The 15,046-nt window shown below is 37.6% G+C and overlaps 2 protein-coding genes across 2 annotated transcripts; one reads left to right on the top strand and one right to left on the bottom strand.

The window, feature by feature from the left end:
• Positions 1 to 388: 388 nt before the first annotated feature.
• On the bottom strand, positions 389 to 973 carry LOC133852601 (B3 domain-containing protein At2g24670). Its single transcript, XM_062289372.1, has one exon. It carries the CDS (start codon positions 971 to 973, stop codon positions 389 to 391), a length of 585 nt encoding a protein of 194 aa, XP_062145356.1.
• Positions 974 to 2,851: 1,878 nt separating this feature from the next.
• Positions 2,852 to 14,008, top strand: LOC133851991 (bifunctional TH2 protein, mitochondrial-like). The gene is made up of 7 exons (XM_062288639.1): positions 2,852 to 3,318; positions 4,690 to 4,801; positions 9,750 to 10,040; positions 10,192 to 10,606; positions 11,060 to 11,326; positions 13,009 to 13,614; positions 13,740 to 14,008. The coding sequence occupies exons 1-6, from the start codon at positions 2,951 to 2,953 to the stop codon at positions 13,419 to 13,421; spliced, it is 1,866 nt and encodes a 621-aa protein (XP_062144623.1). The 5' UTR covers positions 2,852 to 2,950; the 3' UTR covers positions 13,422 to 13,614; positions 13,740 to 14,008.
• The last annotated feature ends 1,038 nt before the right edge of the window (positions 14,009 to 15,046 follow it).

Below are 15,046 nucleotides of genomic sequence, written 5' to 3'. Positions count from 1 at the left end.
AGCAATCTCTTTTCAATAAAAAAAATTGATTTTAATACAAAGAGTTGTTAGAAATCATTTCCCAATTTATTGTTACCAATTCTAAAATCAAGACAGAGTCTACTAATCTAGGGGTGGTTAGGAGTTAGGAGTTGAGCGGAAACTTTAATTACAATTAAGAGATTGCAAATCAATGACAGTAGAAGATCACAAATCAAAGATTTTCCATTAGAAGATCACATGATGTGTTGACCTCAACGTTGAAAGATCACAAATCTTTACAATCAAAGACGATTACAATTCAAAGATTTACAAACAAACAAAGATTGCTTATTGTTCTTCATCATAGATCGACTCCAACCAATCTAGAAACTCTTGAAGCAATTCATGATCTTCGATCTCCATGCAGCTAATTGAGCTTAACAAGCGCAAAACAGAGTGTTTCCTTGATCCGAAAGGACCAGAGCTGCACCGTCGTACCGATCACAACTCCGTTCAAAGCGAACACGTACAAATCGCCGCTCTCAGTGTTTTGCTTCTTCAGCCATGCCTTCGACTCCTCGAGACACGGCTCAATCAGTAAAACCTCGATACCTTCGTCGCAAACTTGTAATTCTTTCTTCTCCATCCCGTTGAGAAAATCCAGTCGGGTTTCGGTCTCCGGTATCGAAAGGCAGCTTAAACCAGTTTTACGCGGATATTGCTTCTGTATCACCAACACGACGTCGGTTCCTTCCATCTCACTGATACGCTTCTTGAACTCCCTTGGCATTTCCTTTTCTTCTTCGTTGTTTTCTCTCTTGATCAAGCGCTTTGCGGCTTTTCTGGCGTGGAATTCAACCAAATCCCTCACGATCCTTTCCTTCAGCAGCCTTTCTTCCTCTTCCTTAGAACTCGCAACCGCTCTAACCTCTTCCAGAATCTTCTCAAAAGATGCACATTTTTTGCGCTTCAAATCTTCCAATCTTTTTTTCTTTCTTTCTTCCGGCGTCATCGTGTTATTGTTCATGCGAATTGCAAAGACTTCAGAATCCTTGTTTGGAGGGAACTGAGAAGCGAGAGCTAATACAAAAAAAAATTATGTATATATATATATATATATATATATATATATATATATATATATATATATATATATATATATATATATATATATATAGCGTGGGTTAATTCCTGATTTATTTTATGTAAACCTGTTGCGAAGAAAGAAAGAAAAATGATTTAAAGAAAGACAATTTAGAAAGTGAAAATTTGATAATTAATTATCCTACAATTAATTAACAACGATGACGCAGCACTTCTACCATATAATACTTAGAGGTTGCGTTTGGCATTGCAATTTTATAGACAAAAATTACAATTTTAAACCGAATCGTAGAAAATAATTTGTTTGAGATTGCGTTTTGAAAAAAATTGAGATTTGAAAATATAGAAAATCTTTGTTTTCAAATCGCAGGTAATGATATGTTTTTTTGAGGCCGCACAATTTTAAAGGCTAAATTGCGATTTTAAATATCAAACTGCGTTTTTTAAAATTATGTTTTGAAATTCGCACATTTTAAAATTGCACTTTTTGAAATCACAAACGCAGAGAAAATAATAAAATAATATATTGAAAAATTATCACAAAAGGGGAGAGCCGACATGTAAGGGAGAGTGTTGGAATATAAATTAAATAATTAAATTCATTCATTGGAACAGAAATTAGCTATAAAACTAGTCTAATAAAGTGGTACGTGTCCATTAGCATGTGAGAAACATATGTTTTTTAATAGCCTGCTTAAAATTTTAGGAAAAATGATTATTTAACAAAAAGAAATTCTAGACTGTTTTACTACCCATATTTAGTTAAGATTTTATTTTAGGGGAGTGATTCTTACACTCTTTGTGCACAACAATGGTACAACATCAAGGCACATTAGGGTGGGACCCAATGTTTAACTCGTAGGTTAGCTCATAATAATGGGCTTAGATGTACAGACCCGATTAGTTGGGCCTAAGAAAACTTAGTAATATTAATAAAAACCCATAAACGAGTTAATAAAGATTTTTAATTTTAACATTTTAGTTTCAATGAAACATATAATTTAGGATATAAATTTTCTACAGACTAATTTGTAAGAAACTTTTTACAAATTAATTTATAATAATGTTATGTATCCATTGCATATAAAAAATACATGTTTTTGCTTTTTCAATAGCTCAAAATATACATGTTCCTTTTAGAGACCGGGTGGCTCGCGGGTCACCTTAGAGATAGAGGGGGAATGACCAGAACAACCACCCCCAAATCTCGAGATGGCTGTTCGAGCCACCTCCACCTCCACCTCCACCTCCACCTCCAGGGTGGCGGCCAACCAGGGGTGATCGATAGCCACACATTCATTTTTTTAAAATAATTTATTTTTTTAGTTTTATATTTTTATTAAAGAGGGACATGTGTCACAATTTAATTGGGTTTAACGTGGCAATCAGATGGATTATGTTAAGTTGTGAACGAAAATTAACTCAAGGAAATAAATTATCATTTTCGCCTACTATAATGACTTATAAATTATTTTTAATACCACATTATTGATTTGTAAATTAAGCCGATCAAGAGACCAATTTTACTTTTTTTCCCAAGAAATGTAGCATCTAACCATCTGTCTATGGAAAAAGTCAGCAAAAACTTAAAAGAAGGAAAGAAAAAAAAAAAAAAAAAATCAGTTTTAAGCTTTCCTTTTAAAAAAAAAGTCAAAAAGTGTTTTTTATTTTTTATTTTTTTTATTTTTTTTAAGATTAACCTTGGATTAATAGACAAAAACCAATAATTAATTTAATTAAAGTTAACACTTAATAGTTTAGTTGAGTTAATTTATTACCTGAATTTTTTCATTTTTCAGTATTCGCTGGCACTCCGAGACTCTGGCAGACTGGCAGTGTTCGCATTTCTCTTTCTCTTTCTGTGTCTCTCCTCGTGCTTTGTGTGATGCGCTTCCTCTTCTCCCTAAAAAACCCAATCAAACCTGCTCTCTGCCTCTCCACCCTCCTCTCCTCCACCCCCGTTCCGCCACGACTCGCCCGATTCAGCTTGCTCCGATCCCACTCCGGCTCGTTCGATTCCACTCAGAGATCGCCAATCTCAATGGCAATCCCGCCTCCTCCGACCATGTCAGTGGCCGCCGTGGATTCCGAAGTGGGCCTCTCTGAACGTTTCTGGATCAAGCTCCGCAGGGAATCGGTGCTCGCTCTCTACACCCCCTTCGTCCTCTGTTTGGCTTCCGGGAATCTCAGGATCGAAACTTTCCGCCATTACATCGCCCAAGATGTCCACTTTCTCCGCGCCTTCGCGCAAGCGTGAGTTTATTTTTTATTTTTTTTATTTATTATTTCGATTGTTTGATTTGTTTGGTGCGTTGCTTGTGTTTTTTTCTTTGTATGGGTCTGTTTGGTTGATGGGAAAATGTGAGAGTGGAATTGGGTTTACTGGGTTCTGAAATTGTGTGTATTGGCTGCTAAGAAAATATGGTAAATAAGAAAAGAACAAAAAAAAAATAAAAATGATTGATATTAAATTGTGAATTTTGCCTTTATTTATTATTGATAAGTATTGTGCTTTGTAACTTAACAACCCCAAAAGAAAAGGAAAGAAGAAGACCGAAACAATTGGTGAACTTGCTGTTGTAGTTTAGTTGGAATTTTGCCAGCTTTGCTCTTTCTTAGCGTGCTTGGTTTCTGAGAAAAAGTGGGAAAGGAAAACGCGAGTTACCTAACTCTACCACTGGGTTAAGGGCCAATTTGATTCTATAACTTAATAAGCCATTGACTACAATGAGGCTATTGCATGTATATGTTCTGTTGGCATAGTTGTTAGTGCAGGAACGAGAAATCTAATTTTCCTAGTAGGTGTATGGTAACAAGGAAATTAAGATTGTGAATATATATTCTAAATAGAAAGCGAAGAAAGATATACGGGTTGATAAAATTCCTTCTTTGCCATGTAAATGTCTTTCCTTTGGCCTGAGCATCTGATTATTTATTTCTTGGGATTCCTTTTTTTGGGTCTGTCTGATTGCTAACAAAATGTATGAAAAAACAAAGAATTCAGGGTATCAATCTTGGATGTCTTTCATCGTTTAGAGAACCTGTGTTTGGCTTTGAAGAAAAATGTGGTTTCAAAATTCCATTCACCGTTGCCCATGCCTGAGTATTTGATTTTCCATTTTAGATTATTGGGCAACTTTTTTTTTTTCCCCTTAGTTTGGTTGCTGAGAATGTGTAGGAAAAGTTGATCATAAGATTTTGAATTTTATGGTTTGTTACGTTTTGGAGGAAAGGTGGGAAATTAAAGAAATTAAGGATTCAATTAATAGATTATTCATTGTTTGAGGATGGAGATAGTTAATGGTAAACCTTAACCAATGAATTCAACTAATAGGTTATGTGGGTGAGTTTAGAATTGTTTTAGATGAAGTTGGCTTAACTCATAAGATTTTAAGTTTTCTTCTCTCCGTTCTTTTTGTCAGTTTTTCTCAGCAACCGTGTGTAGGGTGTGAAATATGTACCTACTCTGATTGAGGTGAGTTTAGCATTTGAAATCAAAGTCTACACAACAATTTTTTTTTTCTTTTCTTTTTTGGCCTCAGTTTTATTGAGAACTAGAGGGTGGGCTATTTGTTTGTGGGAAATTTATGTCTATTTTATTTTGTGTTTTTCATTGGATTACAGGTATGAGTTGGCTGAAGAGTGTGCGGATGATGATGATGATGCAAAGATTTCAATCTCCAACTTGAGGAAGGCAGTTCTGGAGGAGCTGAAAATGCATGATTCATTTGTACAGGTACAGTGTTCTCATGCTTTCTGTTATCTGCTCAATTGCCAAGAAAATGTTGGTAAACAAAATAAACTTGAAGATGAAATCTTATTTATTATGTTTTGATTTGTTTCGGTTTGTAAAATATGACAAACCCAAGTGGCCAGATAACTGAATTAGGTTATAGTTTGCAAGTGTGGGAAATTTAGAGGAGATGTAAATAATTGTTCTAGATTTTTTGTTGAATTTAAGTTCTTGGAAATCTTATGGAGGGTTTTTTTTGGTCTAGATGGCATGAACAAAGCTGCCATTTTCATATCCTGGCATTTCAAATGGGAGATTTAGAAGGCTTTATTCTTAGGATAGAGGAGAACCCCCCCCCCCCCCCCCCCCCCCCCCCCCCCCAAAAAAAAAAAAAAAAAAAAAGGAAAAAAGAAAAAGAATCACGATGAAGAGCAACATATGTGAGCGTTACTCTCAGTACTTGTGATTATTAATTGGTAGCTGATTTTACACATTGGGGGCCTTATTTTTGGACTTCTGGCAGTGGTAATTTTTTTTTTGGATAAGTAATGATAGTATTATTGAAAGCGTAAGACGCCCCTACGTACACTAGAAGTATACAATAGGAAACACCTAACTAGAAAGCGAAAAAGAAGTAAGAAATTCAGCAAAGCTGATAGATAAAGGGTACAAATAAGCCATCGACCAAACATACAAAGTATGGAGAAACAACTCTAGCACCTCCTCAAGGGAGCTTTCTAGATTCTCAAAACACCTAAGGTTTCTTTCTCTCCAAATACACCAAAAAAGGCAAATAGGCACCATCTTCCAAGAAGTAGCGCTCCCAGATCTCCCAGACTTCCACCAACAAGCAACTAAGTCAAGCACACTCCTAGGCATGACCCACGCAATCCCAAAGCGTGAGAAAATGTTGTTCCAAAGAGCTGAGGCCAGATCGCAATGCAGAAGAATATGGTCCACTGATTCTCCATCCCGCTTGCAAAGACAGCATCTATCCACAATAATAAAGTTCCTCTTCCTAAGATTGTCCAAGGTCAAAATTCTGCCTAGAGCTGCAGACCAAGTGAAGAAAGCTGCCCTCGGAGGAGCCTGAGACTGCCACACACACTTCCATGGGAACCGAGTACCTCCAGCACACATCATAGAACCAAAAAATGACTTCACCCTGAACACACCTTTCTTGGATGGGACCCATTTAAGACAATCTGCCCTCTCCATATTCACCTTGGTGGAGCCCAGCATCTGGAAGAAAGAGGCAAAAACATCGACTTCCCAATCATGAGCCTCTCTAATAAAGCTCACGTTCCATTGAATGGACCCGCCCAAACTCTCCAAATTATCAGCCACTGACGCATCCTTCACCCGAGCAATGCCAAAGAGATCAGGGAACACTTCTTTCAGAATCGAATCTCCGCACCACAAGTCATGCCAAAATCTGATCCTACTCCCTTCCCCCACCTCAAATCTAAGGAGTTTGGAGAATTTCTCCCAACCTTTCCTTATAAACTTCCACAACCCTACTCCAAACGCCCCAGCAACCTCTCGGGAGCACCACCCACCCCACAAACTTCCATACTTGGAGTCCACCGCGACTCTCCACCAAGCATCCCTATCCATGCCATATCGCCATAACCATTTGCCTAGCAATGCGCGATTAAACTGAACCAACTTCCTAATGCCAAGCCCCCCATTCGAAATTGGAGTACAAACCTTCTCCCAACTCACCAAGTGGTATTTAAAAGCTTCACCCATGCCACCCCAAAGAAAATCTCGTTGCAACTTCTCAATGCGAGAAGCTACACTCACCGGAATAGGGAGCAGAGACATGTAGTACGTAGGTAAGTTAGAGAGCGTACTCTTGATAAGGGTCACTCTCCCTCCCTTAGAGAGGTATAACCTTTTCCAACTAGCCAACCGTTTTTCAACCTTCTCAATAACTCCATCCCAAATACGAGTAGACTTGTAAGGAGCCCCCAATGGAAGACCCAAATACATCACAGGCAAATAAGCAACTTCACACTCTAAAATGTCGGCTAACCTACCCACATTATCGACATTCCCCATTGGAATAATGCTGGATTTGGCCAAATTAACCTTAAGCCCCGAGACAGCCTCGAATAAGAGCAAGAGAACTCGCAAAGACCGAATCTTTGAGGAGCTAGCATCACAGAAAATCAATGTGTCATCAGCGAACAAAAGATGGGAAAAAGAAGCATCACCCACTCTGAAACCATCCAACACACCCCCACTCACTGCCGCAGTAATCATGCGACTCAGCGCCTCCATAACAAACACAAACAAAAGGGGAGACAAAGGATCTCCTTGCCTTAGGCCTCGAGAGCTGCTGAAAAAGCCGTATGGAGAGCCATTAACAAGCACCGAGAACTTAGCAGAAGAAATGCACCGAGCTATCCACGAACACCATTTACCCCCAAAGCCGCATCTCCTCAACATATACAACAGAAAATCCCAATTAACGTGATCATAAGCTTTTTCTAAATCCATTTTGCAAATGACTCCCGGCTCCCTTGATATAATACGACTATCAAGGCATTCATTCGCAATAAGGATTGGGTCAAGAATCTGCCTTCCTTTGATGAAAGCACTCTGGGATTTGGAGATAACCTTGTCCATAACCGTCTTCAATCTGTTGGCCAAGACTTTAGCAATGATCTTGTAGATACCTCCTACAAGGCTAATGGGACGGAAATCTTTGAGAGACAAAGCTCTGGAGTCTTAGGAATAAGAGAAATAAAAGAAGCATTCAAACTCTTCTCAAAAACTTCTCTAGCATGAAACTCAGAAAAAACCTCCATAATGTCCAAGCGCAGCACCTCCCAACAAGCTTGGAAAAAAGCCATAGAGAAGCCATCCGGACCCGGCGCTTTATCACCATTAAACGCAAACACAACCTTTCTAACTTCCTCCTCCTCAAAGGCTCTCTCCAACCACCTTGCTTCTGACTCTAATATTGCATCAAAGGAGAGATCATCCAACCGAGGCCTCCAACTATGCTTCTCAGAGAAGAGATTTTGATAGAACTGAACCACATGCTCCCCTATCTCTGCCGGATTAGAAGAAATGGAATCTCCAATCAACAAGGAATCAATAGAGTTATTCCTTCTGTTTGAGTTGGCAATAGAATGGAAGAATTTTGTGCATTTATCTCCTTCTTTCAACCACGTCACCCTGGACTTTTGCCTCCAGCAGACCTCCTCCAACAGAGAACATCTCTCTAACTCATTGACAACCTCCAGCTTTTTTTGAATTTCCCCTCAACCAAAGCCCTACTACCTTCCACTATATCAATCGGCTGGCAGTGGTAATTAACTTGTGGCTAATTTAATTTGGCATATTGATCAACCTGGTTTGACAAAAATGCTATCTCTTGTTACTCAATTGTTATTGTAACGACTCAGGGAAAACACTAGCCACATCTGCTCTATCACTCCAAAAGGAGTAATCAAGTTTCAATTGGAGCTCCCAAAAGTTGAGTATAAAGTCCAATCTCACCTAGTAAGGAACCCAATGTGGGACTTAGCACCCATGAACTTCTTTATAATCCACTCATTCTATGTGAGCTATAAATCTTCACAATATGGGACTAGGGTGTTACAATTATAGTTGAAACTATATAGTTATGTCAAACTAAGAAGTAGTCATGTCCAAGTTTGATGGGGACAACCAATTTGTAAAGGTATGACTAACCAAAACGCTATTTAGGAAAACTTAAAGTGTCATTGTTGTGTTATCATTGCTAGATCAATCCATATGATTCAATGGAGAATGTGCAAATAATGGGATTTTGTTTTTCTATAAAGACATGGAAATGCTTGTGGGTGGAAATGAACTGCTGTTTCCTTCATTATTTTAGCAGAAGTTCCTGTGGCACGCATAAGGAGTGATCCCATTTCTTTTCATTGGGTCTGGTCTCTAACCAAGACCCTAGCATCACAATTCCACTTTTGTTTAAATTGCGAGAGGTAGGTGGGCATTGAGATGTAATATTTCATTAGTGATTCTTTTAGGGTCGGATTTAGGGACCCACATTTGATCATATCCTTGTTGGCTCTTCGCATGCTGAGGCTATAGTATGTTCCAAGGGTTGTGGGCTGTTCAATACGTGAGCTGGGTTCAGAATTTTGATGATGCAATTAACGAATAAATTAAAACTTAATTATTCCATGCCAAGATCTATACAATTTTGAGAAGGATTGGAGAATGCTTGAGCTCAACTTGATTTTTTTTTTTTTTTTTTTTATTGCACATCTTTTAGTACTTCCATAAATTGGCATTTTATTTATAGAGCTAAAGTTTTTTCTTGGTAGATCAAAGGAGTAGCACGTTAGCTCATCCGTTTACTTGCTGAGGGAGAAAATTAACAATTAGTAGATCAGCGCAGAAACTAAAACCTTAATATAGATTTCTCATGGACTGGTTCCTCATTTGCATATTGACTATAAAACCTTTTTTGATAAGTTGACCATAAAACCTTGAATATGATAGAAGCTTTTTTTGTTTCTCTTGTTTACTTCCCGTGAAATGGGGTTGTGCCCCTTTCTTGTTCTTTTGAAAGAATATCTTCTTATGAAAGAATCACAAAGATGGAAGCACTGGAATGTGTTTTAAAACAGAAAGATTCTTCCCAAACTGGAGATTTCTGATTAAAGTTGCACCATGCCAATCTGACGTTTCTCATGTCACTGGTGCTGTGATCCAACACTATGCAGTTATTCAAAGATCTCAGTTTATACAAGAGTTATTGGTTCTGCTACCGTTTGGATCTTCTTCCAAATGATGAATTTTGCCATCAAATGTTACAGAAATTGTAATGGAGTTTCAAATTCTTTCCTACAAAGTAATTTAAATCATAAATTTTGATTTTATATGCATATAAATCTCTCTCTCTCTCTCTCCCTCCCTTCATGGTCTGAATGTATGACTTATGCAGGAATGGGGTTCAGACCTTGCGAAGGAGGGCACTGTCAACTCTGCAACAGTGAAGTACACGGATTTCTTGTTGGCAACAGCCTCTGGGAAAGGCGAAGGAGTAAAAGGTCCTGGTAAACTTGCAACTCCTTTTGAAAGAACAAAACTTGCTGCATACAGTCTGGGTGCCATGACACCTTGTATGAGGCTGTATGCCTTTTTGGGTAAGGAGTTAAAGGCACTTGTAGATGTTCATGAGGGCAGTCACCCTTACAGGAAGTGGATTGAAAATTACTCATCTGAAAGTTTTCAGGTCTGTCATCCTATTGAGCTGGGAGTGTTTTCATTTAATTTCTTATGTCAATCTGATTATGCTTTGTTGATTTCAGTTTCAGAGGAAAATTCATTACATAAATGACCTCCTTTAGTTCAACAGCTCAACCTATTGTTATCTTTGAATTTAGGCATCAGCTTTGCAAACTGAAGACTTGCTCGATAAACTAAGTGTCTCTTTGACAGGAGAAGAGCTTGACATCATTGAAAAACTCTATCACCAAGCTATGAAACTTGAAATAGAGTTCTTCTCTGCTCAGCCAGTTGTTCAGCCAACTGTAGCTCCTCTGACCAAAGAGCATAACCCTGTGGAGGATCGTCTTATAATATTTTCTGATTTTGATTTGACATGCACTGTTGTTGATTCTTCTGCCATTTTGGCGGAAATTGCAATAGTAACAGCACCAAAATCTGATAAGATTGAACCTGAAAATCAACTTACTCGGATGTTATCAGCTGATCTTAGGAACACGTGGGGACTTCTTTCCCAGCAGTACACAGAAGAGTATGAGCAATGCATAGAAAGCATTATGCCCCCTGAGAAAGGTTTAATTATTTAGTGCATTTATTGTAGGAAACTTTAAGGCTGTCTTTGTTTCAATGGAAATTATTTCATGGAAGTCTTAGATCCATTGAAAATCACTTGTTACTTAAATATTTGTTCTGCCAAATGTCTAGTCATTTGGGGATGACGTAGTTTTGAAAAAATATAGGAGAGAGAAAGAGATTGATGCTTTGCACACATAAATCAGGGTTTACATAAACATTCTCTGGATTTACATGGTGACCGAACCTTCCTTTTGTGCACGATGAAAGATAATCTCCCCAATAGAATCCATGATATAGTTTACATTTTGTTCCAATATAAGACTTCTGCGGTTTTCCATAAAACAAAACAAACTGAAGTATTAAGTTAAAAGTTTTGAAAACTTTCTTGAAAGTATTTGCATAAATTTACTTTCTCATGCATGTTTTGTTTTCACATCTGTGGCTTTGCAGTTGATGGGCTCAAGTATGAAGCTCTATGTAAAGCACTTGAGCAACTTTCGGATTTTGAGAAAAGGGCAAATAGTAGAGTGATTGAGTCTGGGGTACTTAAGGGTCTAAATCTTGAAGACATAAAACGAGCTGGCGAACGTCTAATTCTTCAAGATGGTTGTACTACCTTCTTTCAGAAAATTGTAAAGAATGTAAATTTGAATGCAAATGTCTATGTACTTTCATACTGTTGGTGCGGTGATCTCATTAGATCTGCCTTTTCGTCAGGTATGTTCCTTACCAATTGAACTGTGGAATGTGATATTCTTAACATATATTTCCTAATTTAGGTTTATAATTATTGCTTTACTCAAATTGTAGTCTCTTGTGCCCTTTCTTTTTCCATTTCCCATTTGGACTAGATAAAGTGCACTTTTCTTCATGTAATCATTTGTTCACAGTTTGATTCCTCTGTTGCTTATACTTGATGTCTAAAGAATAGCTGAGTTGCTCACTTTATCCCTGTTGATTTGAGAGCATTCTTTGACTCCTATATGGTGTTGCATGTGCTAAACATATTAATTATTTTTCTTCGATATAGGTTCTAGTATGTAATGTTTAGTTTATTTGGCTTTGCAAGAGCCAATCATTTTACTCTATCCATGTCAAAGGAGGATTATCTTGTCCATGTTTTAAAATTTTATTTCACGGGTATCTATCAGTGAAAAATTGCAAAAGTTTTGTCGATTTTCTGAAAACAAAATGTAATGTAATTTTATAGAGGTTGGAAGGACATGAAACACTTGCTTAGGTACTGAGATAAAATCAAAATTAAAAGTCCTCTGCCTTGTTGAAGCTGGAAGAAGAATAACTTGATAGATTGATGTTACGTCTGGTATGTGGAATGACTATTTTATTAGAAAAATGAATAATTTTTTTTAGGAATGGAAGAATATGAAATAGTGGCTTAGGTCGGTAAGTTAGATTGATGGAAGGAGAGATCATTAGTCTAGTGGCTTTGTGGTGCTTTTTCAGCCATGCACTAGAACTTTTAATTTGTTAAATGATTAATTGCACTAGAACTTTGGTCATTGATGTTTGTGCTTGTTGGTTCCAAGGATTGATGCCTAGCTAGCTAGTTATGGAGGTGCTTATATATTGGAAAGGGGTTTGGTAGATATAAAAAGCTAGGCTTGGAATGTCGTACAGCTTTTTCCTATGTGGTGGATGTGGTGGGAAAGGAATAGTTGATCTTTTGATGGTGTTGAGCTCCTCTTTGATAAACTTAAGCTTATGAGTCTAAAATTTCTTTTTTGATTGGATATAATTGTTCAACAGTTTACATTTGTTCTATTCTTGGACTTCTCTGACCCTTTAAAATTTTGATTTTTCATAGCTGAGGTGTTTATGTGTGTGTGTGTGTGGGTGGGTGTGTATAGAGCTCTGTCCATTTGTCTAGTTTTGCAAACTCTCACATTTGATACCTTGTGCCGATTTCTGAACATTACACTTCTGTTTGTTTCCACAAGCCATTGGTTTTCAAATACCTGATAAGACATGACACAACATGATGAGTACCGAGGTTGTGAATAGTAAAGGCTTAAGAACCATTTACCTATCATTTGAAGATATGGATTCCGGTCTTATTTTTAATGTTTCTTCTTATTCTCTATTGCTGTTGTTCTGGTGGTGGTTTTTTTTTTAATCCTTTTATTTCAATCTATTGGATCACATAATAACTTGTTGAGATATGAGTGCAAGTAGGACCCTCTGGTTGAATATCATTCCCTCTTTTTTATACCCAATTTAGTGGTTCAAGCTTCTTCCCGCATATAATTTCCTGTGCTCCCCAACCCATCCTTTTATTTTAAATATGTCATCTTATCTGTTGCTTGCCTAGTCTCAATGGAAATTTTTCTACCTTTTTCTCTATCAATTTATGTAATAATTTTCATTGTTTCATGAAGCAGGGGATTTACATGAGCTGAACATACACGCAAATGAATTCACTTTTAAGGAATCCATTTCTACGGGTGAGATTGTTAAGAAGGTGGAGTCTCCACTCGACAAACTTCAAGCTTTTAAGAATATATCTAATGATTGCAGCAATGACCGGAAGAACTTGACTGTTTACATAGGAGACTCAGTGGGTGACTTACTTTGTCTGCTTGAGGCAGATATAGGAATTGTGATTGGGTCAAGTTCAAGCCTTAGAAGAGTGGGGAATCAGTTTGGTGTTTCTTTTGTGCCATTGTTCCCTGGCTTAGTCAAGAAACAGAAAGAATACGTTGATGGAAGGTTTTCTAGTTGGAAGGGGCTTTCTGGCACTCTTTACACAGTCTCTAGTTGGGCTGAAATACATGCCTTCATTTTTGGGTGTTAGAATCACATTTTTCATTCTCTTGGCAAATGAAGGACTCATTCATATATAATACAATAGAAAATACAAGTTGGTGGCTAGTTTTATTAGGGGCCACCCATTTGCTGCTGTCTTCTTCCCTTCTCTGTTTCTTCTGCTGGGTCGTCTTGTTCAAAGATTTGATGTCGGTCTATTGGTTGCATGTGGTGTAAACATGGTATGTGGGCTTCCCTGTATTTCTCTCATTGTTATCTCCTGTCATTACTTTGCTCATTTTTTTTTTAATCTCTTATAATAGGTCTGAATTAAACTAATATTTTAAGAGGCATGTGCACCTTTCAGGGTACTCACAGGTTGCTGGAAGCAATGATTCAGAACAAAGATTCTTACATATATATTTGTCCATATAAACATTTCAAGTGCTGGATCCCTATCTTCATAGGTTATTGCTATTCTATATTTGAGAGGAATGGCAGTTAAAAGAATATATGTATTTTCATTTAAATTCCTGGCTATTATTAGATCAGATGCAAATGAATGATTATGTTCTGATGTTGCGTATTTATCTATGAATTTAAGGAGAATTTGGAGCACGTTTTGCCCCATAATTGATCGAGTAATGCTTGTTGTACACAAAGTGCACACACTGTACAACAAGCATTAATCTAATTGATCAGCATCTTCAGCAAGGTTGGGTAAAATACCTAACCAAAAGGTAGGTATAATTCTCTCCTTTAGTTACTCCTCTTTCAATATACACTCTTTAACATTTTATTTTTTGAGAGACTCTTTAACAAATTCTTTATTCTCTTTTGTGCTTTCTTTAAATATTATTTCTCATTTTTTTTTTTTTAAAAATAAATTATATTCTTGCTAATTCTTCTCAACTTCCTCTCAAAAGTTCACCCCCTGAAAATTATGGCTAAGAAGAGGAACCGGGATAGACCCTACCATGACCACAAATTCCACAATCCTTCAATGTTAAATGCTCCACCGCATCAAAAAACACCATCCCTTTCTCTCCAACACAATCAGAAACCCTCTCTACTTAGCGCCCAACCTCCCTCCCAATGTAAAGCTCTTATGTGGAATCGTCGCCACTATCGACTCCCTCTCCGTCGATGAGGCCTTCCAATACACCGGCCGGAGACCTTCCAATACACCGGCCTCCACGTCACCCAAGTTGACGTTGAGCACGCCCACAAGCTCTCCTAAGCTTTCCTCGGTTTCGCCTTCAAGTTCTTTCGTTGGTCCGGCCAACAGCTCAATGACAACCATAGCCCCCTACGCCTTCAATGTTAAAATGCCTCGTATTGACTAAATGTGGGAGTTTTAGAGCATCTACCTGAGATGCACCAAGAAAGGAGATTCGAGTTCAATGTTAAAATGAATCCTTAGCATAAAATTCATTTGCTTACCTAAAAAAGGGCACACACTTTATCAGATTCAAAGATTGACATGATATTGTGAGAAGAGCCCACTAAAACATAAGTACATAACTGAAGAAGCAGGCTAGTGCAGAATCAATATCAAATCATTAAGTGTACATAGCAAATGCACTAAAACTAGGAAATAAAATAGTAAATAAATTAATGGATAAATTGGAAAGCATGGCATGTTGACCACAACTTTTGTGCATTCCTTTAGAC

Source organism: Alnus glutinosa, chromosome 12, assembly GCF_958979055.1.
Source record: "Alnus glutinosa chromosome 12, dhAlnGlut1.1, whole genome shotgun sequence".
Lineage (NCBI taxonomy): Eukaryota > Viridiplantae > Streptophyta > Magnoliopsida > Fagales > Betulaceae > Alnus > Alnus glutinosa.
The sequence above is the reverse complement of the archived record's forward strand: the minus strand, read 5'-3'. Positions and strand labels throughout refer to the sequence as shown.

Coding starts and splice junctions, on each gene's coding strand:
- LOC133852601 (XM_062289372.1), bottom strand. CDS start 973: ATGACGCCGGAAGAAAGAAAGAAAAAAAGATTGGAAGATTTGAAGCGC.
- LOC133851991 (XM_062288639.1), top strand. CDS start 2,951: ATGCGCTTCCTCTTCTCCCTAAAAAACCCAATCAAACCTGCTCTCTGC. Junction 3,319..4,689: donor CTCCGCGCCTTCGCGCAAGC/GTGAGTTTATTT, acceptor ATTGGATTACAG/GTATGAGTTGGCTGAAGAGT. Junction 4,802..9,749: donor TGCATGATTCATTTGTACAG/GTACAGTGTTCT, acceptor TGACTTATGCAG/GAATGGGGTTCAGACCTTGC.